This window comes from Eleginops maclovinus, chromosome 6 (genome assembly GCF_036324505.1).
Source record: "Eleginops maclovinus isolate JMC-PN-2008 ecotype Puerto Natales chromosome 6, JC_Emac_rtc_rv5, whole genome shotgun sequence".
In the NCBI taxonomy this organism is placed as follows: domain Eukaryota; kingdom Metazoa; phylum Chordata; class Actinopteri; order Perciformes; family Eleginopidae; genus Eleginops; species Eleginops maclovinus.
Genome location: NC_086354.1, coordinates 9,238,069 through 9,264,840, shown reverse-complemented (window position 1 = coordinate 9,264,840; position 26,772 = coordinate 9,238,069). Strand labels below are relative to the sequence as shown.

The 26,772-nt window shown below is 38.9% G+C and overlaps 1 protein-coding gene across 1 annotated transcript in view; it reads right to left on the bottom strand.

The window, feature by feature from the left end:
* ctnnd2b (catenin (cadherin-associated protein), delta 2b) overlaps positions 1-26,772 on the bottom strand; it is a 136,533-nt gene that overhangs the window by 64,790 nt on the left and 44,971 nt on the right. Inside the window, 2 exon segments of the mRNA XM_063886804.1 lie at positions 124-158; positions 22,544-22,656. Coding sequence (XP_063742874.1) covers positions 124-158; positions 22,544-22,656 — 148 coding nt within the window.

The window sequence follows — 26,772 nt, the reverse complement described above, 5'->3', positions numbered from 1 at the left end:
TGGGGAACATTTACAATGGTCACCAATATAATGAAGCTCAGTCAGCAATGTTCAGCGAGAGCAGTGCAGGAATGCAAACAATAGAGGACCAGACAATATGTAGGATTTGAGAGGAAGTATTACCTTGGTTGTTCCAGCGAAATTTCTCATCTGCTGAGCTGCAAGAGACAAACAAAAGAAAGCAAACAGGGTTAGACATATAAGCAAAAATGACATGTTGTGCTTGTTTGTTGAAGCACTTGCAGGACAATTTTACAGTGTAACAGCATTTGAAACTGCCTAATACCCTAAAAGGTATCTATTTTTCACAACCAAATTTGCTTTAGTATTGTAAAATAACAGGCATACCATGGCAAACACTGATTTTAGTGTTATATCATTGTATATCCTGTGGTGAAATACCTATCTAGCCATTTGCAGTTTTTTCATGTCTAACTGTAAACTGAAGGATGAAAAAACAAGCTTTAGGAAAAAAGTATTAGTTACAGCAACCCTCAGGAAATCCAATAGGATACCCATCAACATATTTGGTTGTCAAGGTAAAACCAGGGTTTTAGAAGCTGGAGAAACAATTATTCCCAAAAACAACATGGCATTTGTTATAATAATAATAATGATTGCAAATTTGTATAACTACAATTTCAAAACAGTTCAACCAATAATAACCATACTTTACTATACTGACAGAAAGTCACAAAACTCCCCTTATAGCAATTGGCAGTTTACTTTTCTGTCATTTCCCACCTTGTTCAATTCTCAATGACTCATTCCTAATTTACAGTGATGTGGTCCATCTGGCTCAAAAGGCAAGACAGATATCTCAGGTACTTCAAATTAATTACCATTTATAGCTGCTGTTTGATTATATCATTGTTTACCATCTGATTCTTGCCTTCCTTGTTCCTTTCTACCTCTACCTATTGTCGGCAGCCAGCTCAACAAAATGCTAATCCCCGAGCTCTATATTGTGGACAGTTTGCTTTGAAATGTACCTGTTTTACTGTCTGGTCATCAAATTACACCGGGCTTATGATTCAAACATGAATCCAAAAACCATTGAGTTCCCAAAATTGTGCAGAAAACTACCTTAACTGTGGTATCTTTAACATTCTGGGATTAAAAAACTCATTAACAAACTGTAATAAATACTGCCAACTTTTAAAGTAGAATCGATTGCGCTACGGTGCATAATTATCTCCTGGGACTGCTGCCATATGCTGCAGTTTTCCACTTGTTCTTTGATAAACTGCGATGCTAGGGTGGGAGATAATGGAGACATCTGACCTTTAATGACCACTACAGAGCTGAGCAGGATTGTACAGTCATTAGCTCTCATTTAAGAAAAAGGAATATGAGGCAAGAATACAGAGTAGAGTAGATGTCAACGTTTCATAAGTAACAAATCTACACTGTGGAACAGAACTTCTCACAGCAAATTGTTTTATATTGAAGCGAAGGAGAAGAAGCTCCCAATGCGTAACCGTACATTGTTTTCCTCCAGTTGTAGCTCCCCTGACATTTGTTCAATACTGTTCTACAGACCCACATCCATATTGATTCTTGGGCAGCAGGGTTTACCCTTCACCCTGTGTACAGACGAGGAGTTGTCATTTGTCTCTCAGCTCATTTGTCAGACAATTGCACGGTTGTAAAAACAGCTTGATTGGGTTTTAGAGAAAGCTAACAGGCCAGTCAGTAAGCCCTGTAAAATCTTACTTCTATGTTCACTATAAATCCATCTCAGCAAGAGTGGTAAATGACAGTGAAAGCTATAAATAAAACATGCTGTCTGTGAGTTAGATGGCCAATTATCATCCACAAGGTTAACCATCAAACCCTATCTATGCTGTACACAATGCTGTATAGATAGCTCATCGTCCAGAAGGTATCACTACTTCATGCATTTTTTGAAAGCACCAAACATTAGCGTATATCATATTATTGAAATATTCCTAGAAACATTTCTTAAAAGCATCACCACTAAGTTGTATTTAGTGAATCTCTGATGAGCACATGTATTGACCTTTACTAAGAAGCAATGAATCATCTTTTGAAGCTTAGTGGGTCGAGTGCTGCATTCCATATCCACATCCACCGCTGGATAACCAATTAACCTTTGTTAATAAAATAGGTAAATACATTGATTATGTTTGATGAATATCCCTCCATCTACAGGCTGAAAGAAAATCTAGGCCTATTTTGTCTGTCCCAAAAGTGAAGGATAGAGCAATTCTTCATAGGGATAGTTTGACATTTTCAAAAATTCCCAAGAGTTAGATGAAAAATCACTTTAATGTCTATATGCAACGAGATTATACTTAATGTTTAGGCACAGGGAACGTTATTCAAAAAGTACCCAGTGTTAACTAGCAGCACTTCTAAAGCTCACTTATTTACACATTATGTCTTTTTTGTTGAACACATACTCAAACAGAAATGTGAAACCTGCACGATGTGTTTTTAATGGGCCTTTTTTGTTTTTCTGTACAAAGCCAAGCTAGCTAATTTGTATTTTTGTATGCCAACAGGCTGTTTCCATCTTTCTCTTTAACATACACATGACAGTGGTGTCAAACTTCTCATCTCTTTGCAGGAAAGCTTTCATATCCATTTCCAAAATATGAGACTATTCCTTAAAGCAAAAAATAAATAAATTGGTGGGTCAAAAAATAACATGTCACGCTATCCTCTCTGGTCAAAATTGTTGCTTGATTTAAAATGAAACATATGGTGGTGTGAAATCCTCCATATCTTTTACCCAAAAGCATCCACAGATAAATAAAGGGATGAATGCTATTCACTCCCTGTGGACACAGAACAGTTGCTATTAAATCATCCCATTGATTACCTCCATTCTCTGTGTGTATGTGGTGTGTGACAGATTGCAAAGGGGGAGCCAAGCGCTACGTGTTAATGGGACCCTCTGTCAGCAAAGCAGAGTCCTCATTCATCAGGCGTTATTATACCAAACAATAAACCCCCACACGTGCACACACACACACACACACACACACACACACACACACACACACACACACACACACACACACACACACACACACACACAGAGGAGGAAAATGCATAAGACAACGTAAGGGAGCAGAGAGAGACTGCACCCGCACGTCCAGGAGGATGGAGTGTGTTTATATCTGACACACACCTAGAATGGAGCAGGATGATGAGGATTATTATCACTCGTCTGGGTTCAGACAGCCAGTACTGATGACAGAGGCTGAGTCAATGTTTTTCCTAAAGCCCAGGAGGACAGACTTGTCTTCACATTATTTTCCTAGTGTGAAAATGTTTCATCTTGAAAATGCTCAAGTAAAGTGTGTTTTTGTGTTTTACCAATGCCCACGGTGTGACGCAAGTAAAACTAAATGCAGGCTGAGCGCTCACATACAGAAACCTCATTTGGAACTGTGAGGAAAGAGGCCAAGGCGTGTTAGCATCAAGTGGTTACATCAACAGGGGCTGGAGCTGGAATATAAAACAGCCGGCAGGGTCTCATATTTCTGTCTGAAATGGAGGTGCGGGGGGGGGGATTATGGGAACGTGCTCAAATTATCAGGGAGATCAAAACAGACCAGGAAAGACCAGACAAGACTAGATGAGATATGGGGGAAGCGAAAGTGGGAGAAGAAATTAAAATATATAACACCAAATCTACCAAAACAATAGGCTAAACTAAACTACACTATAGCACAACATCCTCCATCACAGTGGGATTGGATCATGAATCAGACTCATGGTGCGTTCACTTGGGAAAAGAAAACAGACAACCACATTTCTTTTGTCTACTACTCAGTTTTGTAAACTTACTAGCATATTGCTATACCTACTAGTACCAAAGCTGATTAGTCAAGTTGTCAAGAAACAAGCTTAACGTCTGAATGCTAACAGGTTTTACAATAAAAATGTAAAAAGTGACAGTTAGAGTAGGCTAGTAGACTACTGCTGGCACTGGTATAAATGTCATAAAGGATTAGATATTTTTTTGTACAGGAAAAATGTAAATGTTGATTTTATGATGGCGCTCGTGGAAACCCAAATGTAAATCGAAAGGTATTGTGTAAAAGTTAGGGGCTCACTAAAGAGAGTTGGATCCATCCACTCGGGACCTTGAATGTCTCTACAAAATGTCATGTATAACCGCAACAGGTGATATTTCAGTTGGGATTAAAGTGTTTGGCCAACTTCCTGAACTGACTGATTCCCCAATTTGCCATCCCTCACAATATTTTGATTCGTTTTCTTTTCATAGGATGGATATATTGATGTTCTGTGCAGATTTGGATGACCACCTGAGCTTCACCAGCCATCTCTGCCCAAATAAGCAGCCCTACTCCTCCTAGCCACAAATAAGACCTCAGTATCAGAAACAGCTCATTGACCTCTTGGAATAGGAAATACCAACAGTTCTTTCCAGTAGAATTTCTATGGCGCATCAATGGGATGTGACAGCATAATTAGTCGAGCGGGAGAGAACTAATTGACAGCGTGATCAACTCGCCTGCTGCGGGTCACGCCATGGCATTGGCACTTCATCACTGCTAATGATATAATGCTGTGTGCATGTGAGTGTAAACTTGGCTAGGTTTGTGTGTATAGACAACAGCCCATGGGGCTCGGGTGGCACAGGGATCGACACTGTTTTTGGTGTTTGAATGATAAAAAGGGTCAACTATTAAGTATGACCTGTGGCTGGAGAGTAGCAACATAGGGATTGGGATCATTAAGATAATTAAAATAGCTGTCGGTGCATGTAATAACATGTTATTGCAAATATTCGATGCTGCTTGTGGTATTCACAAAATCCAAACAGTTTCAACAATGCTGTGTAACATATTCCCAGGGTAAGGACAATGTTGTTTTCCACAAAATTCATCAACAATACTGCATTATCTACACATTTCTACAGACAGTGTTTTGAGTTGTGTTGTTTAATGCAGTTGATTTGTACTCTGGTTGGTACGATTTGTTTAGGCAGATTTGAGCAAAAGAAGTCGTATTGGAGAAAAAAAAGCATTTATTGTTCAGAGTAAGTGGTCTTTGTATGGTTTCAAACCAAGTCTGGACTGGATTTTCAAGTTTGGAACATCTTACCTAAATATGTTTACAAGACATACATGCCGAGTAGCAAATAACAGGTAATATCATTGGGTTTAGGTTCAATACTGATACTCAAATATCAAATTAACAAGAATAAGGTGGCTGTGTTTTTTCCAGGAACACCAACAACAGACCCAAATATTATACCAAGATTAAGACCCAGTGAAAAACACTGACTCTAAATACATGTATTATTGTAACCTGTAATGGCTCACCTAATGTTAATCCAGCAAAAATGGAGTAATAACCTAAAAGCCTATAATCATAATATGAAAAGAAAGTGTTGCCAATGTTCCTGGAGCTCCACCAAGTAGAGGTCTCTAAAATAAAAACCTGACACTACTTTACAAGAAATGGGATCCATTAGACTGTATGACATATTGGCCTCTTCCATTCTAGGTCTATAATAAAAATATATACCCCAATTGGGACAATTAATGTCAAGAAAAAAGTAAAACTTGAGCTATATAATTTAAAAAGCAAGTTCAGTAAAAGCTTGAGCCCAGTTATGCCAAGTTTAGTTAAAAGCACCACTTGATAAAGCTGTTATGTGGATGAAAGCACACATGTGAAGCGTAATGCTCTGTAATTTCAAATAATGACCAACTTCTGTTGTACATTCTGACCTGATATTTTCAGCTGCTTTGAAGAGCACATTAAAGCTATTTGATGCTTTCCTAGAGAAACACAACCAATGAAAATGCCCCCCTCAGACCACCTCATCCACCTGACTGGTCTGTCTGCTTGGAGAACAATAAAGACAGAGAAAATGAAACAGTGGGAATATAATATAAAGAGCGAGGGATAATAGTCGACAGAAAGAAAAGGGGAGAGCAGAGTCAGAATATGACAAGCAGAGAGGGAGCTCTGCAGAGGCGGGCTTAAAAGAGGGGATGCCAGAGATAGCAGTGAAAATCCTGTCATTTTATCCACCCAATAAACACATTCTGAACTCAGTCAATATAATCCATCTATTTCCAAGCCCTGCATATTATCTGTTATCTTGTCTGACCACAATGGCCAGCCCTCTTGTACACATAGCTGTTAGATAATGGAACCACCCATAAAGAAAAACAACACAAAGAAAGCAAAGCAAAGGCCATTTTGAAACCATCAAACTAAACCGCTGCCGTTTTAGTTTTAGACATATATATTTAATTCACACTCTCATCACAACTACTGACGCTGCACTTTTGAAAGCACATAGTCATCTAAATAAAGTTCAAATTAGCATTAAGATGTTTCACTTAAATGTGATTTCTTCCATTCAAAGAACAGTTAAAGTGGTTGATTCAAAAGAAGCCTCAGTGAAATGTTTTATTTTTATTTCACTTTACTTTGAACATCAATAACTGCCAGTTGAGTTTTCTTTACATTCAATTTTGCATTTCAGGAGTTATACCTCTTTATTGTCAACTCACACAACAATGTGAAACTAACATTCATTTGTTAACCAAGTGAGGTAGAACATCTACTTATTGCTGATGTGATCATTTATATAAAAGGAAAGGAAAAACCTGTATACAAAAAATGAGAAACATAACAAATGCATGTGTTGTAGAGTTGTGGTTTTTAAAATGTGGCTCTTTTTAGGTATTACCAAACAGAGAAAAGGCTTTATTTATAATTGATGATTTATCAAGGTTTAACCAGAGGCAGAAGTCTATTACAAGCTGATAACCATTGAGTTGCTTTGGCTAATGTGTTAGAGAATGATCTGTTAGCATACACATTTGGTCACAGAGTCCAAAAATCTTTCTTGTGCTCGCTAGCTTTGCTCTACAACAGAATACTAAAAATATAAATGGGACTTTAGTTGCTAAACCCTTCAATGTATTCAAAAGCTAGTACCTGAATGATGCTTAGTGAAAGTCCCAGAAGCGTGTTGAGCAAAGCAGCAGCAATAAGCATCCAATTACTTGTATATTATGTGTATTTCTTTGTTGATAAAATGTTATATTTGAACACCCTGAAGCATCAACAGCACATTTGACCTTCAAAGTGTGTCTCCCAATATCCATTACCTTCTGGATTACCAAACATCAAACTACCTATTATTTAGCTTCCGTGTTAAATTTGTAAAGTTCCGCATGGAAGCTATAAGCCACGTTACATTTGCAATAACCCAGATAAGCCAAAATGCTTTTTATAAGAAACATGAATAATATGAAGAACATGATCGCTAAAAAGCTGAGCTGCAACTTGAGACAGAAAAAAACATGTGGTATAAACTCTGTTGCTATGGTAATTTCCACAATATTCTGTTTATACAAGCGTAGATGTCAAACATGAACAAATACGACCTTAACTAAGCCAGGAGCTGCTGTATTCACTACCACATGAGTGAATGTTTACACAAGAAGCCATTTCTCTTCAGAGAGCCATGCATTGATCCTCTATTAGGAGTTTAGTGGTTGTAGCAGCCGTTCATTCTGTCAGTCAATTGGAACTGTAGAGGCATTTAGAGAAGGGCTGAGCATCAATCTTATGTCAATATAGAGATACAAGACAATATATATTGTCTTCTGTTGATATTATATTACTGCAAATGTGTCTTTTCTTGGCTTTAAAGGCTGCATAACAGTAAAGGTCATTTTCTAAATGTATTGATTTTATACATTGCTACAACAAAAAATGTTGATTCGTTAGTTCAACAAAGCTGCTTTATTATTGTGTCTGAGTAGTTTGTGCATTTTATCCTTAGTAAATTTCACCCAAACTTTAGTATACCTACCTTTTCCCAGAGAGCCTGAATTGAGAGGTACATTTTGTTTGTAGAATTGGATGTTGCTGGTGATGGAGTTAGTAATGGCGTTTCAGTGTTTGGTATTGAAGATATGAGACAATGCGATCCTGTTATGGCACAGGAAGCTAGTAGTTATTAATGAGACGTTCGGCCGGTATCTTAGTGTTGATTTAAGACCAGCTTCTAGACAAAAATGAGTCCATATGGTGCGTATGATATGTAAGGAGTGCCTTAAACAACACCTAGAAGCTAAATACTGTACAAGACCAGTGAGAGTTACAACACTAACTGGAAGATTTGGCATTGTAGATCATGAATGAGAATACAGATAAACACACGCTCCAGAGGAAGAATAACACAGAGCCAAAGGATGCTGATATTATTAAAATGGGACTCCGGCATTTATTTTGTGCCACATTGGTAACATTCAGACAGTCCCTCAGCCAGTTATTGGAAAAAGCTCAGGCACATCCCAGAACAGCTATTGTGGACCTTTAATTAAAGTTTGAGGCTGGAAGATGGAGGACCACGGCGTGCACTGTAACTATGTGCTTTATCTCGCCCGGTCACCTGAGTAATACCTAATTGCATATCATGTCAGAACAATAACCAACTGTTGATGCTTTGTGCAGGTAATATCTAACTCGGCTGTATCTCATATCTCAGGAGAGGAGATAATTCAACGGGTTGAAAATGTCAACAGCCTCAGGAGACTGTTGAACATGCTACCCAGAGAAGGGCCGTGTAGTGCATTACGCATGGCAGGATGGTGTTATTAGATGGTAGGAAAGCAAAGCAAAGGCATTTGTACAATGACATCTTTATAGCACTAAATACGGGATGTGGTTTCGGTACAAAGTTAGTTGTACCAAGCTCTGACATTTCACTCATTACCAAAGATCTACATTGGTTTCTTTTTAGGAATGACACATCTTCCGGCAAGAGCTTGTGTCTTCTAAACTCAACCAAACCTTAAAGGCACCAAAGCTGGCAAACAAAAAGTAAAATTTACATACATTTTCTTGAAAAATACACTGTCTATCATTGAGGTCTAACAAACATGTGGAACGAATTTTTCTTCATAAAACATCTGCAAAGTCAATTCTCAAAATATTGCATGGTGTACATCCACAAACGTCTTCCGCTTCTACGTCCGTGTTGGGGTTCTTCTATGGATCAGTTTGTGTCATACAAACCAAGCTGGGACACTCTCCCTCCATAGTGCTACTAGTTGTCAAAGATAGATAACATTCAGAGATAACATGACAACATGAATCTGCTTTTATATACAGTTTTGTCTCCTTTTTTACTCTTTTATGGATAATTGTAGTACTATATTAGTTTAAGAAGGCATTGACAAACAGTGTTATCTTAGTGATAAGGGCTTTAGATTAAAAATGTCATTTTGGATGGCAGGTATTGGACTTGCAAATAAGATTTGCAAGTCCAATAGTTTGTTTCCATTAAAAAGGATTTAACATCAGAGAAGATTTTGGTAGAGTTGATCATCAGACGAGATGGGAACCCATATGTGGTGAGAAGATCGTACATGACCTTTATGTGTATTATCATCAATGTCACCAAGTTAGATTTCTTGAACAAGAAAAGTATGTTAGAGCACATGCACAATCACTAAAGAGAGTGCAGGAAAAAAAAACAGTTTTGTCTAGTTGCAAATGCAAATAACATAATGCCAGTTGCCAGCAGTGCCTCAGCAGATTGCAATCACCAAAGAAGGTTAACACTAACTGAATGCAGAGCTCTGTGTCTGGCTGCAACCGATAATATTTCTTAGTGAAATTCTGTTGCTTTTTAATAAATAGCTCAGCATGAGCTGCCAAACTGGAGCGAGGACAGTGAAGGTGAAGGGAGATATGAGCTCTGTCTGGGTCTGATGTTCATGAATTCAGCAGAGGTAGAGTAGCGCTTCATTTTCCTCCCCTCTGCCATCCAGACAGAGAGAAAAGCACGAGACCCTTTGATGCGAGTGATTAAAGCACAGCAGGACGAGGCGCAGCTCGCCATTTCTGTTGGCCCGTCCAAATGCTCTAGACAAATGGTGAGAGAGAGAGGGAGGCAGAGTGAGAAGCAAAAGTCTCCTGTGACCCACTAAATTGGTCAGATTGACTGCCAGTGTGGGAGGCGGCCATTTTGACTTCGAGCCAGAAGTTAATGAGAGGCGAGGGGGAAGACATGTTGGTTCTCTGTGAGACACCAGGCAGTCTTTCCAGAACTGCCCAGAGACAGATAACATCTCTAGAGGTATTTCGTATTTCTCTCAGCAGATGAATAATCCATGTGTCAAAACTCTCCAACGCTGCCGATCAGGTGGATAGAAATATATCTCTGCAAACAGAATGTCAAAAATGATTGGCTGTGATACGTCTCTCTTATGGTGCTGTAAAAGGCTTTCAAGCCTTCCTTCGAAAGAAAATGAAAGAGATGTCTTTTGCATGACAAGAAAGAGCCTAAGACAGCACACTTCACACGGTGGAATGATCAGTCATGTTTTTCAAAAAAGCAAGTAAAAACATAAGCTGTGTGCTGACTTCAGTAGACCAACCCTTTCCACATCTCCTCCCATTTCTTCCAATTATCAAGGGCCGAAATATTGAGCCTCTCAAGAGCTACAAGTATGTGTTTCTGTCAATATACACAACATTTTGGGTAAATGCTCCGTGGCCATTTATTAAAAAGACAGCAGTGCTCTTCGTTTAGCAGTATGATGTTTGTTATACTCAAGCCCAACCTTCAACGTACATGGGTCCTGTGAATGCAGCTGCACCAGAATACACTGTATAGAGATTGATGTAGAGTGTGGGGGGGGGGGACGCTGCGCGGGTATATCTCATAGCCAGCTAAAACCTTGCCTAGGGCAGCAAATTGGTCAGAGCCTGCCCTGCAAGTCCTTCATATAGAGCAGACATACTCTTATATGATGGTTTCAGGAATAAAAAGGGCAACATTGAAGGAGCAAAACGCTTCCTTAGCTGAAGCACTAGAAGACTTTCTATTGGGAATGTGTGTCCCTGATACTGCTGTCTGGACAAGTTCTCCTCAGAACGTGATATGTGACACAGTCCCGGTGCCAAATCCCAGCTGTAAGGCTTGTAGTAGCAGTGTGTTGTCCCTTTTACACCCCACATCGACAATCCAGAGCTGTGGCCATTTACTCTCAAGCTAGCTAGATGTCAAATGAATTTACTGGCTTTGGACTTGGCCTGTTGTACCCACCTTCTGTACACACATACGAACACACACACACACATCAGAAGAGCTGTGCCAGGTCTCCTTATCATCATAGATTGGGTCCAGCCCAGTCACTTTAGTGGATGGCTGACGTCCAAAACGAAATTAAGTAAAACAACAGTTTGTGGCCAAAATGTCCAACGATCTGTTCTCAGTCCCTTTGTGCTGCTGCAGCAGACTCCCAGGCGTGAGCTTGGCTTTGAAACCGCCATAATTGCATTTAATGACATAAGTTAATTAAGTTAGGCTATCAACAGTTCATCTCATAGGGCTGCATGATTTTCTTTTTTTTTGCCCCGTTCCAATGTTGGACTGAGGCAGTTTGAATTGGCAGGAATAATTTATTGAACTATATTTTGCTTGCAAGGTTTTATTGATACAGTAGGCTAAAGATTAAAAATGTCTGTCTAATCTATTTTCTAAATGGTTATATCACAATTTAGCATTTGAAAGGAAGACAACCTTTACCACAACAACTCGGTTAGTGTGTGTGTGTGTGTGTGTGTGTGTGTGTGTGTGTGTGTGTGTGTGTGTGTGTGTGTGTGTGTGTGTGTGTGTGTGTGTGTGTGTGTGTGTGTGTGTTTGTGTGTGTGTGTGTGTGTGTGTGTATCCTATACTTTTAGTCTTTACTGTGCACCTTAGACACAGTGTTACCATAGCAACCTAAACCATGTGAATTTACAATAATGTTAAATAATGTTAAAGTGCGTCTTTTGTGTCTGTGTGCAAATCTCCCAGTGTGTTTGTAGTCTAAGAAGGTTTTCATCGGAGCTTATCTGTGACAGTTTTGTCGCCGTTCTGCATGCAGATCAATAATAGAGTCACAGATGACTGTACTTACACTGGGAGCCCGTAAGCACGTTCAGACAGACACACACACAAACACAGCGGAGTGTGTGAGTATGACAGACAGAGCCTGTCTGTGACTGTGGAGGATATTAGGCTTATTAAGAGTGTCTGGGTCTCTGGATGACTCATGCTAGCTCAGTGTGTGTTTGCATGGTAGCAGGTTAAAAGGGCTTACCATGAGAATGCATCTCCCCCCTGCCTTCCTTGCCTCCTGGCTAATTGTGTTATTCCCTCACTCGCTCCCTTCCTCCCTCCCTCTCTAAACTTCCCTTCTGGTCCCTGCTCTGTCCTCTTTTCAACCTCGTCCTCTTTTTTCTCGTCTTTCCTCCCACACGTTTTTGTTTAGTTTCTAACTCAAAAAGAAAAACCTCTCAAACTCTGATGATATGACAGCTTTGGAATGATTTTTGTTGTGTTTATACTCTTACTTTCTGTGGGGATATTGGTGTCAACAGGGGGACATCCTAATGTCCCAATATAAGTTAATAAAGAGGCCCTTTTGCGCATTTTGGGGTTTTCCCTTTCCTTTAGTGTGTTATAGGTTTGTTTGCATGTAAATGGTCTGGAAAAGCTTAAATTCCAAAGAGTTTCTGTGTAAAATAGGTCATTATATCGGTTTAACTTGCTCCGTGAAAGATATTGGCAAACAATTTGACACAAAGATGAGTTTGAGTTAGTTTTACTCTATGCTGTTATAAAGCAGCCAGCCAATCCATTTTGAACACATAGTGACTGTGCAGTCCACTGTCTCAATCACATGGCCTTTGCCTTTCAGGTCATCCCTTGAGGCCTCCTAACCTCAACAACAAATAACAGTAAGTAGCAACTATGAAAAATAGCTATAGAAAAATTGGGACAATCGTAGCAAAGCTAACCCCAGCTTAAGAGGCTGTCCTACAGTCAACGCTGGGAAATAACACCCGAAGAAATAATACGTTGTGAAACTCATCAATTTAAAAACTCAGAGTAACTGCGTACAGCTTCCCTGACAACTGAAAATTGAAGTCAGCGGGGCGGATAGGCCCCTCACAACAGTTTAATAAACCAATAGCATAAACCATCATACAATAACAAAATGTGGGCCTGGGTGGATGAATGGAAACATAAGATTATCATGCTCTTATTGACTTACTGACTGCACGGCTGATCCAACCTTGTGTGTCATAAAGTAACCTGCTTTTCTTTCATTAAAGACAAACTAAATAAATGTCTACTACTGAAGTGTGAAATATCATTGAGTGTAATCAATGTGAGGTAAAAGCTGGCGTCATGTCATCCTCAATAAGTCTGAAACAAACAGTATTGTGCAATACAAACCATGAAATAATGCTGTGTCCCCGCAACAAATCCTGCCTCACTCATTCACCTGTTAAGATTGCTGGCATTTTTATCTCTTTCTCTGCTCCCGTGTTTGCTTCACAGTCGCTCTATAAGATCAATACGCAGAGATCAGTAAGGACCACAACGAAAGCTAGAGTTTGAAATGTACCTTCCTTCCTTTTTCCTCTCAGTGTGAGATCAATACCAAGAACACACACAAGGATCTACCACTGTTTTCATCAAGCAGTCAGCCTTCTTTGGATAGATAGATAGAATCGGAGGATGAAACCCTCTTTATTTGTCACATGCATGCACACAGCAGAGCACACACAGTGAAATTAGTCCTCTGCATTTAACCCATCCTAGTACTAGGAGCAGTGGGCAGCTATCGTGCAGCGCCCGGGGATCAGTAAGGATTAAAAAATGAACATCCTCATCAAAACAGGCACTATTCTAATCATTATAGTCATTGGATAGTCCATATTTCTGAGCGAGTAAAGACATACGTACAGCTCCAGAAAAAAATTAAAAGACCACTCCAAATGTTTCTTGAATCTCAATCTCTACATGTATGGCAGCCATTCCAGTCTCTGTTGAATTTCAACACGGAGAAAAATGTTCAGTAGTTTATAGAATACAATAAAAGACATACCTATAAATAATAAAACCAGAGAAAATTATATAGCTGAAGTGGTCTCTTAATTATTTCTGCGGCTGTGTATAGAAGGTTGTGTTTCAATGTTGCCCTATAATGTCAAAGATAATTAAAGAAATTCTAACGATCACAGACTATTTGTTGACATACAAGTGCAATGCTCTGAGGGTTTGTTTTGCCAATAAAGATTTTCTTTATTATTCTTTAATTCAATGAAAGCCTTTTTATACTTAAAAATAAATGGTTTACCTTAGCTGTATTCAACATGCGGGGACATTGGCTGAGAGGTATTGGCCTTTAACTAAAACAAAAAAATGTGTGGGAGTTTTATCCAGGCAGAATGATGGCATAACCATTCCAAGCACTGGCATTTAGAAAGGAGAGTGCAATGTTATCCAAGATGATGTAGTTCAGGGATATGGTAGAGAGGAGTATTAAATACCCCACCATAAAAGAACCTTTGAAAAGGAAAGACCAAAAACTTCAAAAGACATCTCACATACAAACTAGTCATTGTGTGAGGTCTCACAGAACTCACACTGTCATATTTTTGATTAATTGATTTGAGTAAGCCCAGCTCAACTAGAGCTTAACAGAAAATCAAACAATTAAATGATTGTTAAAGTTATTTATCGTACTGACTGTCACACTTGTCTTTTGAAAACATCAGTGGCCTGACATGAAATGATATGGGAAAACTGCGTAGCATGTTTCCTCATTCGCAATATACAGTAGCTGCCATATTTACACAGTATATAACGTGGAGACAGATGTTTTTTCTCCCAAGTGCTAATTTTTCTGTATTCGGGGGACTAGAGGAATTAATGAACAAGGCTCTACGCGGGCTTGTGGCATTTAAAAGTCGATTTTGAGTCACATATGCCTCCAACACACTAGAATCCTTAATGAAGTTAAGATACTACCCTTTTGCTATAACAATTGTTTTGTTTGTTAAGAAATACCATTCAGCATTCTCATCAGACCCATGGGCAGACAAAGGGCAGATGCAGAAATAGAGAAAAAGCCAATTCTTGAAAAAGTTAAAACAAGCTGAAAAATGAGAGGAATAATAATGTGTCAATTCCCCATTGATTTGAGCTTCCCCTTACATTTACCTGAACCCAACCTCAGCCCAAACCCCAACCGATTGTTATCTGCAATGCATAAATTCATGCCAACCTTACCCAAGGCATCGCTGTGAGAAACACTATTCAAAGCGGAGAATCGCTTGACACAAGACTTGTTAACACATCCATCAGACCTGGCAGGATACAGTAGCACCTGAGGAGCTCCTGAATCCTGCCACAGGTGGTCCCACTCTCTATCTCTCTGCATCATCTTCTCTCTTTCCCTGTTGAGCGAGGTCGAGTGATGTTGAAAAGAGTCATTTGTATGCTGCCAGCATACCAAAGCAAACCAAATAACAGTTGACTTTATAAAATACACCTTGCGTGACATGATCAACAGGTGATTCTACTGCATAGATTGTTGCTATGGCGACTGGGAAATAAGAGAACCAGCAGCGAAAGGAAATCACACAGGATTGTGTTAGTCTCGTCGTAGGGCTATTCAGGGTTATTGTAATTGTCTACAGGGCTATAGCCTCATTATGCTGCCTATGGGAATGTGAATTATGTAATGTAATCTGTTGATGATGAGATGGGGCCAGTTTTTATAGGAAGTATTTTCTGCTCTTTTTTATTCCAATCTATTTATTAACTATCGATGGTCCTTTTTTAGGAATTTTGGCAAACAATGTTTAAAGTCTGCACAATGCACAAATCCTATAATAAATTAAACCTTGCACTTTATTCTGGCATCCTGTCTGCCAAAATGTAGGTGACATTTCTATCTAAACAAACACGCCTGTTAACATAATGGCATATAGAGGTCAGCAAAAAAGGTTAAGGTCATGTCCATATATTGTACAATAAATTAACAAAACAATGTAGTTAGAGAAAGATCAAGGCATGTCCATATATCGTCCACTCCTACTCACCAGAAAGACCTTGGATGTAGAACGCTCTCTCCAACAGACCTTACACTTTGACTCTTCACAGATCGTTCTTCAGATTGCCTCGCAGGCAGTTCTTCAAAACAACATTATTTAAGTTTCTTTGAAAATAGTTTTTCAATGTAATTAGAACAGCTGATAGTTCTTATGCATTGATACAGCAATCTGCACCCTTCTCCAAATATGTTGTTAGTTAAACTTGGTTGATGAAAAAAGCAGAGAGAGAACCACAGTGCTGCAAGTCTAAGCTGGCAGCAGAGTGCCCAGCCAGCTTCTGGGTAATGGGCCCTCAATAGACGGGTCGCGTCTTCCCGCCAGACAAGCAGCAGCGGGTCTCACTGGGTGCTGTGGTAACAGCCAATGCTTGTGCACACACACACACGTGCAGGCACACACGCAGGAACACACACACACACACACACACACACACACACACACACACACACACACACACACACACACACACACACACACACACACACACCCTCAACATTCAACAGCCAGACAAGCAGCCGGGCATCCGATTACTGGACAACTGTCGCAAATATGCAGAGCCAAAAATGGCAGATAAATAGCCCACCCTGGGAGGAGAAGACTACTCGGCCAGCAGAGTGAAGTGGCCTTCGCAGTGCCACCAGAGCTCGGCTATCTGTACCGGGTGTGTGCTCGCTGTCAGAGGTCCACTCGGATGATTAGATAGAGGGACTTTAGCCAGGGAGCAGGTAAACACTAGGCAGAGAGTGGGTAACACCAACACAGAAAGCAGAGAGAGATACATTCTCTGGGGTGTCACTTGTAATATTTATTGGTATCCCAAGGATGGGATACTAAGTTTATTTTAACTTGTTGGAGACTAACCCATGTAACTTTTGTGTGAGATCAAATTTAGCCAACTAGTGCAACCAAACGCAACAAAAACAGGAAACTTTGCAAGAGCTCAGATTAAGATAATAAAGATCATTTAAAACTGGTGACACAAAATGTAAAAAGAGTGAGAAAGCATACAAGAGATTACAAAAGGGACTGTTAAGGAAACTGAAAAACAAAAGGAGGACAAGTTGAGGGTGAAAGCCTCCCTAAAGGAAGGAAAATGCATTTTTTTTTCTCGGTTTTAGAAGGCAGGCAAGACAATAAGCTTGGCAAATGTCAAACAACAGTTTAGAAATGACGCATTTTAGCCATTCATTTTCACATCACATGGTTTTGGGGACTATTGCCCTGTGACAGAGAAGTATTTCCTCTCTTCTCAATATAGGGTACCCCTTGATAAGCTACAATACACAGTTACCTAATCCCGCTATATGTACCAAATGCTACCTTGACATTTGGGCCATGGTCCTTTAACTAACTAATTTAACTAATGAGGACATGTACATCACACTCCTTTCCCAACAGACAAAAACATTGTCTCAGCTTGACTGATAGAGCAACACACACAATCACACAGCGGATTTGTTGCTTTTTGAAGTGATAAAGCAACAGCATATGCCGTGGCAGACATTACAACCTGTGGTGACTGATTAAAACTGGAAACAAAGGCAGAGCTAAAGATCTCATTAGCACTTCTAAAAGTCTTTTTCCTTCACATGACAAAAGGCGCTGAATCCTGAACTGCCAGCAGTCAAACAGCTGCACTTAATACTCAACACTTAATTCAACTGTTGTAGTTTGACCTATCCGTCGATCTGGGAATAGAATTACTTTATTTCTGCAGTTTTTTAATAGAGCTGTCAAATCCAAGTTTTAAAGACAGACAAAGTGAAATAAAAGGACCTCTCACTTAAGAAAAAAGGGACAATTTGGTGGATGATTCACATATCAATTGGTTTTAGGGACTATTGCCCTGTGACAGAAAAGTATTTCCTCTCTTCTCAATATACGGGTACCCCTTGATAAGCTACAATACAGTTACCTAATCCCGCTATTCTTTTTTCTCTTTGGTGTTTTTAGCCAAGGTTACTGAAAACAACAAAGAATTCCTGGTCATCACAATAGTTATATTATATATACCCTGCAAAAGCGGTGAATCATCTGGGAGAAGTCTGACTCATTGGGTGTAAAATGGAGGTATAAGTACGCTATGAACAGAATATTTTAACACACCATTCTCTTTCCGTGTATGTTTCAGACAAGGATTGTTCTTTTCCCCTGTGGCAGAACGATAATGAGTGTAGCCAGACCTTTCTCCAGTGCTGACACAGCACCTTGCAGGATGGTCTGGCTATGTGAGACTACTTTGCGAGTAGAAACTACAGCTGCTCCTTTGGAAAAGCCAATAAGACTGTCTGTGAGGGAGTTTTTCAAAGAAACAATAATACATGCTTCCTGGATTCCAGGTAGTGATCCTCCAAATGATACATTGAATGGACGGTTTAATAGACTTTGGAGAGATAAGTGAATTACATTAAGTCTATCATTCTTAACCATTTGGATTATGAGCTTAAAATAAACAACCGCTATAGGCTTAAATACAATCCAGTCTCAGCTCAGAAAGAAAGCTAGTTAATTGAATGTGTTCAGATTTGATTAGAAAAACACTGTTTCCAACAACAGGTATAAACTGTCACGTACGGCTTTTGTCACGAAAGTACAGTAACTACGGTATTCCCTTTAACAAACAATACAGGATACTGGTGCGTTAGTTGACCGTATTTACCTTAAAGCATTTTTAAATGAAGTTGTTGCGAAACAATAAGATCATTATTTAGAAAACTATATTTTTCTGGAACCCTTACCTTTCGCCAACATTAATGCTGAACCACTGTCAACATGATCTTAATACAGTAAATGTGACACATAAAAGCATTGAATTAGAGGGAGAATTGAGAGCTAGCAGCAAGAAATGCTAATCTGGATGACACCAATATATAACTTTAGCTAGAGGTGAGAAAATGAGTCCTGCACTGTCCCAAACTGCAACAAGACAGCCTGGATTTAGAAGATGGTAAACCAGGCCACTCACAAAAAAAGAGAGCTTTTAGCATAACTTTGTTAAAGAAGAAAACAAAAGACTACACTGGCAAAACTGCATCTGGGCCATGCTAACAGACTTTATCTAACCTAGCTAAATGAAACGCAGGAAATAAAAACAATTTAGAAAAGCTATTCATTTTCTACATTGTTTGCTATTTCAGGAATATGGTTTTAAAATAAATGGGCTAAACCTGTTCCTGTAGTCATCTTTTACTTTAGTTTACTTTCCTCCTGGCAAAAGGCTGAACTGCTGAACTATAACTGCCAAAGTATATGGGCCTAGATGATTGGACTAAAAACAATAGGGGTGTTCTCAGGAATCACTTCAACCAGGTGCTTTAACCCTTCTTTGAGTAGAGCAATGTCTTCTCTCCCCTGCAATTTACTATTGACTGGCCAGCATGGGTATTTAATCCTGCAGTCGGTTAAGGAAGGCAGTGTCCAATGGGCAGAGATATTTTAAGAATTAATCTTAGGCTCTAGAGCAGCTCTGTAAATATTATATATGATTAACTATTGTGTCCCTTTCTCTGATTATGTTACCCAATGTAAACATTGTACATTATTTTGTATAAATATAACATATATATTTATCTTTATCTGCAATCTAAGTTTTACCCTCGTTTTTCACATCTAAAGACACATTTCCTGTAAATGTTTTTCTTGCTCCAGATAAATGGTGTCCCTTCTGTTTGCAGCAACAAGCAGCAATTACATTATTTAAAAAAGCAGCAATACTAATGTTTAAGAGGCAGTTGAAGAATAAATCCTACATGTATTACATACTTTTTGATTAGCCTTGTTGTAATTGTGTTTTGCCAAATCATTAATCCTTTTGGCAAATACATCCAAGCTGAGCAAAGTGGACTGTCTATAAAAAGCAAGGCAATACTGGAAATCACAAGACACTCTGCTGCTCACTTAATAATACAACCATTTAATCAAGTTAGCGTAAAGATGGCAGTCTTTATTCCATCTGTGTGCAGCTGGGTTATGAAGTGGGGAAAGGTTTTTTTTTTGGCTTCCACACCTCTTCCATCTTCCAAGTTGGATCTGTTTTAAATGGAGGCCCTCAATGCAGCCCTGTGACAGCATTGAGCAGCTAAATGCATTGCCAGTCAATTAGACACGTGAATGAATTGGTTTTAGAACTTCTTTGCTGCTCTTTGTTGGTCCACCCCTCAAATTGAAACGAGAATTACAATGCCGGCAGATTAGTAATTAGTTTGAGACGGACGAAATCCCCGCTCGCTTAATGGAATCAAAGAGGAGAAAAGATGATGGATTGTTTGTGTCTAGTGTCTGTGTGTGTGTGTGTGTGTGTGTGTGTGTGTGTGTGTGTGTGTGTGTGTGTGTGTGTGTGTGTGTGTGTGTGTGTGAGAGAGAGAGAGAGAGAGATGCTTTAATCAAGTTACATTGTCCTGAGAGGCAGGCTAAGTGTGTTACCACTATTGTGTCAGGAGTGCTGTTTTCACATTGGACTGGTATGGAATGTGTTCTTTGAGGTCGGAGCAGAGACGGCACCAGGGTCCAAACTCAATCAGCAGCAGATAATATGACGGTCACTTCACATTGTATACACTTTCCTCTCGCCCCCAAAAAACGGAAGGCCCTGAGCAGAACAATGGACTCCTGTGGCAGCTGCACATTGTTTGGTTCTTCCTAAGAAGCAATCGCTGTTTTTAATAGACAATTAATAGCGTGTCATGTTCGCAAAGCTGGGGATTTGCTTTGTGCCATTAGACCTGAGCCAACAATCAATTTGGACTACCAAAAGCAGTTGCTTTGATGCTCCTGGAGTGTTACACCGACAGGGATGGCATGATTTTGGCACCAGAAATGACATTCTGCTCTCCAGTGCTGCAAAAAAACAGTTCTGGGTCATGTTGTCACACCTGATTAAACCTGACAAATTAGGAAATTAAAGAGGTTTAAAGAGATTAGGTTCTATGTTAGTGTATCACATGGTATGTGTCGGGCCAATTCTACAAGCAAAAAACTAAGACCTATAAATACACAAGTACAGAATCTGGCTATAACACTCAGTAGTCTTAACAACAAAAGAAAAACATGGTGAAGCATAATATACTGTTTACGCGTAATGACTTGGTCACTAGCTTGTCACATGATCATGAAATCCAGAATAACTGTGTAGGAATCAAAGTCAGATTTCTTTCAAGTTCAAAGCCTTATGCTGCAAAGAGATATTGATTAATTCCTTATGCGTCTCTGAGCTTAAAGGTGCTTCGGTGTGTGTACTCAATGTGCAGGCAAGGTCTTTAAGATTGCAACTTGATCTTGTCAGTAAACCTCCACTGGGGTTTTTGTCAGATCTGTATCCTAGTTTGAAGCAAAGACACAAACAATCAGGTTTATAATAGGTATTAAGTTATCATTCTTGAGCTTTTGTTTTCAGCAGTTAATTATAAAGTGAATACAGCGCAATTGCCTCCCTTCACCTTCCCGTTGTCATTCAGCAACCTTAAAATGAGGACAAGAAAAAGAATAACATAGGGAGAACTGATAACAGCTTATATTTGTTCTTAAAATAAGGTCAGCTAAAGTGAATCAATTACTGGAATATAGTTACATACCAACTTGATAAGTAACGAGTAAAAGCTGTTCTTCCTTGTGTATTAGTTAAAGCTTGCTACTCTGGAGTTAACTGTTTTCTTTTTTATAAACATTACACCATCTTTGATGTTGCGTAGACACAAATGTACTCAACTAGCTTACATACAGTAGTTAGTAATATGCTAGCTTGGTGGACAACATTTCACAGCTGCACCAATCATACTGTATCACTTGTTAGTTGTGGGCTGGCCTGTCAAAGTACACTGAATTCAATTTGACTTGTTAATCAGTATATTTATATTGTATATTCAATAGAGATACTCTAGGTATACATATGTCACTGTTGATACTGTATGTACATATCTACTGTTCTGTTTTGTTTCTTTTTTACTGTTTACATGTTTGCTGTTTATGTTTATTTTGTATTTTACTTCATTTGTAATTAATGTAAAATGCTTGTCTAATTAAATCAGTCGTACACACAGTACATGTTTTTCAGGATTTTGTAAGCACAAAACACCATGCACAGTTGAAATTAACTGCCACTTTTAACAATGGCAAACTTTGCTAATCTATAATTTAGTTTGAAGTCCTGTTGTACTGGAACTCAAAGTGATGTGATGTCCAGCTCTTTGTCTCAAAATACTCAGTATACACGTATCTTGTTTGAATATTCAGGCAAAGAGAAATACATAGCTACCAGAACTATTCACTCTTCCCACAATCATGTGCTGATTGTGTGAATTACAAGAAAACTAAAATATTAACACATGTTGCATTTACTGTAGTAGCTGTGTGGGAAGGTAAGGAACACAAGCATGTGCACCAGAGGAATGAAGGAAGATCTATGTCTCGCTCTCTCTTGCCTCAAAACAAAATGTTGTTTTTGAACTGCAGATTCAATCGTCTAGATGATTTTGGACACAAATCAAGAGTGAACCATTAATGTGAACAGCTGTAAAGTCATTCACCTGCAAGAGCACAGCTGACACACACAGGTAGAGCGTTCAAAAGAGGATCTGACAGGTGTGAGACAAACACACAAACACACCTGATGCTAGTCATGCTTCCGGTCTCAGAGCCAAGCTTGCATCTCTCCAGCTGACTGGCAACGATCTGTCGCTCGGCTTCCAGCTCCCTGGTCAGACGTTCAAACTGCAACTCCTGGAGAGAAAGAGAAAATTACGGGTCAAAACATTCTGTCTGTTAATTAACTGTCACATTTACATTCTTCCTGAACATTATTTTGGCCATGTTGTCTCACACATATTTAATTGTTGTGAAATGGACTGCCGTCTGTGGTGGGAGAGCAGGCCAGATATCAGTGTGTCTGGCAGAGAATTTGTGAGAAAAGTCGCAGACAGTGACGCCACACTAACGCCATGACATACTGTATGGGACATCTGCTATTCTGCTACTAGCAAAGTTGGAAAATAGTAGCGGAATGACGATTTTTTTTTTTTTTTTAAGATATTTTTGGGGGGCTTTTTGCCTTTAATCGGGTAGGACAGTGGAGAGTGACAGGAAAGTGGGAGAGAGAGTCGGGGTAGGATCGGAAAGGACCACGGGTCGGGAATCGAACCCGGGTTCGCCGGCATACGGTGCAGGTGCCCAAGCCAGTTGCGCCACGGCTGGGGCCAGGAATGACGAATTTTGTTGTTGCTTTTAAAATAAAGTGTCAGTTTCACATGAATGCTTTAGTTTAAAGCTTGCCTGACAGTTACGCGGTATGGATTTGCACCCTGCTGTTACCACCTAGTGGATGATATGAAGGGAGGGATGAAAGAGGTTGTCAGTCACATCACCCCAGTTAAATACCCATTATGTAGATGCCATGTTGCGCAACCTAAATAAGCACTGCACCATAGTGCTGGATGTTGATGCTGTCTTAACTCTAAAGTATGCCCTTAGTAAAAAGACAATGTTCATAAAAACAGGTGGATATAATGCAACAATATTATTGTTTTGTTACCCTAAAACATTCCTACTGTTCTTGTTGAATATCTTTCGTACCAAGTCTGACAACATTTTTAATAAAAAGCCCAAAATATAAACTTAAAAACTTAAATGTGATACACAAAATGAAGCTTAAGGGTAAGTACAGTCATGAGGACTGGCTCTATATTCATTCACTCAGCTCATTCTAACACAATCTCCAGCAGCCAATCATCGTGCTTAAGGTCACACTTTAAATGTGTTCTCCTCTCTCCTGCAGTCAGCTGTGATTTCAAAGTCAAAGTCAACTTTTGATTGTGTGTAAAGACAGAGAGATCGAAATAATGTTTCAGACCCAGATTGAGCTAATCTAAAGACTTACAGATGCACTTCCCCCTTAAGATATACAATATCAGGATTTGGTAATCGCCAAAAACTATTAACATTTCTATCATATCGCACTTGTGTCAATAAATGTTCTTTAAAAGCATAATTAAGTGTTATCATTTTCCTAACGTCAACTAAAAAAATGTATTCAACATTGTGCCAAAAACACCCGAAAACAGTGGTAAACTGTCAGGGTTCTTTTTTAATGGAGATTAAAATTCTTAGGCAGACTAACTGTTCTAACACAACAAAATGGTCAAATCAACAATATCTGCTCCTAATATTGGATGGGTCGAATACAGAGACTACATTTAATTGTGTGTGTTGTATGTGTGTGACAATTAAAGAGAATTTTCTTTGAATCCTCCAGTTCCATTTTAAGTGCTCTTGAATCACTTTTGTATGTGTGAAAGAATGTGTTTTAATGAATGGTTCGTCCATCGTTTTCATTATGCTGTTCAATGTGTGATGAATCACTACCAATTAACTTACACGCAGCAAACAAACACACAAATAACTGATTATATAGTATGTGTGTCTGTTGCTACTGTCATTACAGCTGATTAAACGTAACCTGTGATTTCACCAACTTGTGTGAATAAAACCAGAAAACAAATCAATATTTGGATCGCAGAAGGTTTTAAATCAAGTGAAGGGCACTGCACACTGGAGCAATGGTCCTGATATTATGATTTAGATCTTAAATTGCTTGGACATTTTTCTGGTAGCTTTCCAGATAATAAAAGTGATGGAATTATAATAAATCAAATGTCAGAACTGGAGATATAATCTATTAATACTCCTCGGTCAGCATTTGAATACAAAGCAGCTACTCTGGAAGAGATGTGAGCTCATCTAAAAGTTATAAAATTCTAAATTTGAATCGGACCAATCTCTATAAATGTAATTTAATGTGATGATCAGTTGCTGATGTTTAAAGTGACGTCAGTAATGTGTGAGGATCTTTTTGGTGACACGAGCCCACATGTAGGACAAGTGTTACTTATTATAAGGTAAATAAGACACTTACTGCCCAAATTGTTTATCTGCAAAATAAATGTCCCGGGGCATTAAAAATACCAAATCCTTGTGGAGTTTCAAGCCTTATTAAGCTCCATAGTACATTTAGAAAGCAAATGCATGTCATTAGAAGTGAATAAAAATACTGCTCTGTTTGCACAGACAGTGCCAGAGAAAGATCTTCACTATGCTAGTTTAACACTGTAAATGCTCTTAAAATATCATTTTTTCCAAGTAGGAAGGAACATTAACTTTATTTATAATTATTACTCATGTGTATCTTCATCTTGAGAGTACTGATGGAAAGCAGAGTGGTGGTCTGTGGGAGATTAAATGCCCAATGATGCCTGAGGCAACTCCACGCTTCTCACCATAATGATACAATTTCATTAGAATGAATCATTGAACTAATAGGTACAAATCAGACTGCAAATGTCATTGTAATTATGCACTGGTTCAAGTACGGACACACATATAAAGAAACATGACCGGCATGCATTGATTTACAGCTTATTAGCATAAGAGAGCAGAACTTCTACAAATGATAGGAAGCTGCAGCTACATTAGGTTGATATGGCTCTTCTAAAGTGTCACGCTTGTAGGAAGTTTCCCATTGACTTCACGTCGCAGTTAAAGGAATACCTCAATAATAAAAGGACCATTTGTAAATCAATCACATGACCTTGTTTTTCTAGAATGTCTACAAAGAATAGAAAAACTGAACGAAGTCTTGATGTTGTGTTAAATGGGGCTCAACTACAGCAGAACTACTGTATATCAAAACATCTGTTTATCGAATGTTTACTACTTCCCAAACACACGCATTTCCACTAAATCCTTACTTTTCAATAAACACACAGACAAGAAGCAAATGTTTGAGAATGCAAAAATGACTCAAGCTTGTTAACTTGTGTTTTGATATCATTTTGCTGTTGCAGAAATACAGTATAGCCGCTAACACATTCAAATCTTCACGATTTTTGTTTGGCATACAAAATAAACAAATGATTTCTTCAAAAATTCAAGGTGAGATGAAGTTCCAGACTTCTGTCGGTTGAAAATGTTATAAATTCAGAACAGTCTGTTGTTGTTAACAGGCTGTAATGCAAACACACACACACACACACACACACACACACACACACACACACACACACACACACACACACACACACACACACACACACACACACACACACACACACACACACACACAGCTGAGAAATCTCCCAAGTGTAAATACTGTGAGAGCAACATGCAGACTCTCTATCCTAAACATGATGATAAATAGATAAATATAGCTGCTCAAGAGACACAGTTTTAAAATATCATCTGACTGAGTGTGTGCTGAGTATGCTGTATTTACTGACAATAAATAATTTAAAAAATGGATATAAATGTATCTGTGAGTGGCCATAACATCAATCATCACAATGTTAAAGTTTTAGCGTGGAGACAATCATGAACAAGAAACACATGGATGATTTAGGTGTCTATGATCTCACTGCTGAAGGCTCATTTGAAGTTAAAAGCAGTTCTCTTTTGATAAGTTGCCAACACAAACCAGCAACTTGCTACAAAGCTGCTCAAAAGATGCAAGAATAGCCGTCACACAGAGTTAAGAACTGCACTTTTGCATCTAAAACATTGCCGCCTGCAAGAAAACAACAAGATTGTCCCCGAGGGATTTCACTTTTTCAAATCAAATCAATCTAACCACCCTAATCAACTGATGTAGAGGCAAAAAAAGCAAGAAAAAACAACCTACTTCGAGGCATCTTCACCAGAGCAGATGAAGGAAAAGATGAAACGCCTGTGTATTGCTTTGTTTGTTGCTTGTTAGACACTGCTACAGCTGAGTGCATAGAACTGACTAACTAGCTGGATGGTGAGCCGTGAGAAGACTTTTTTTGAATCCAAACAAAAGCTCCCTCCTTT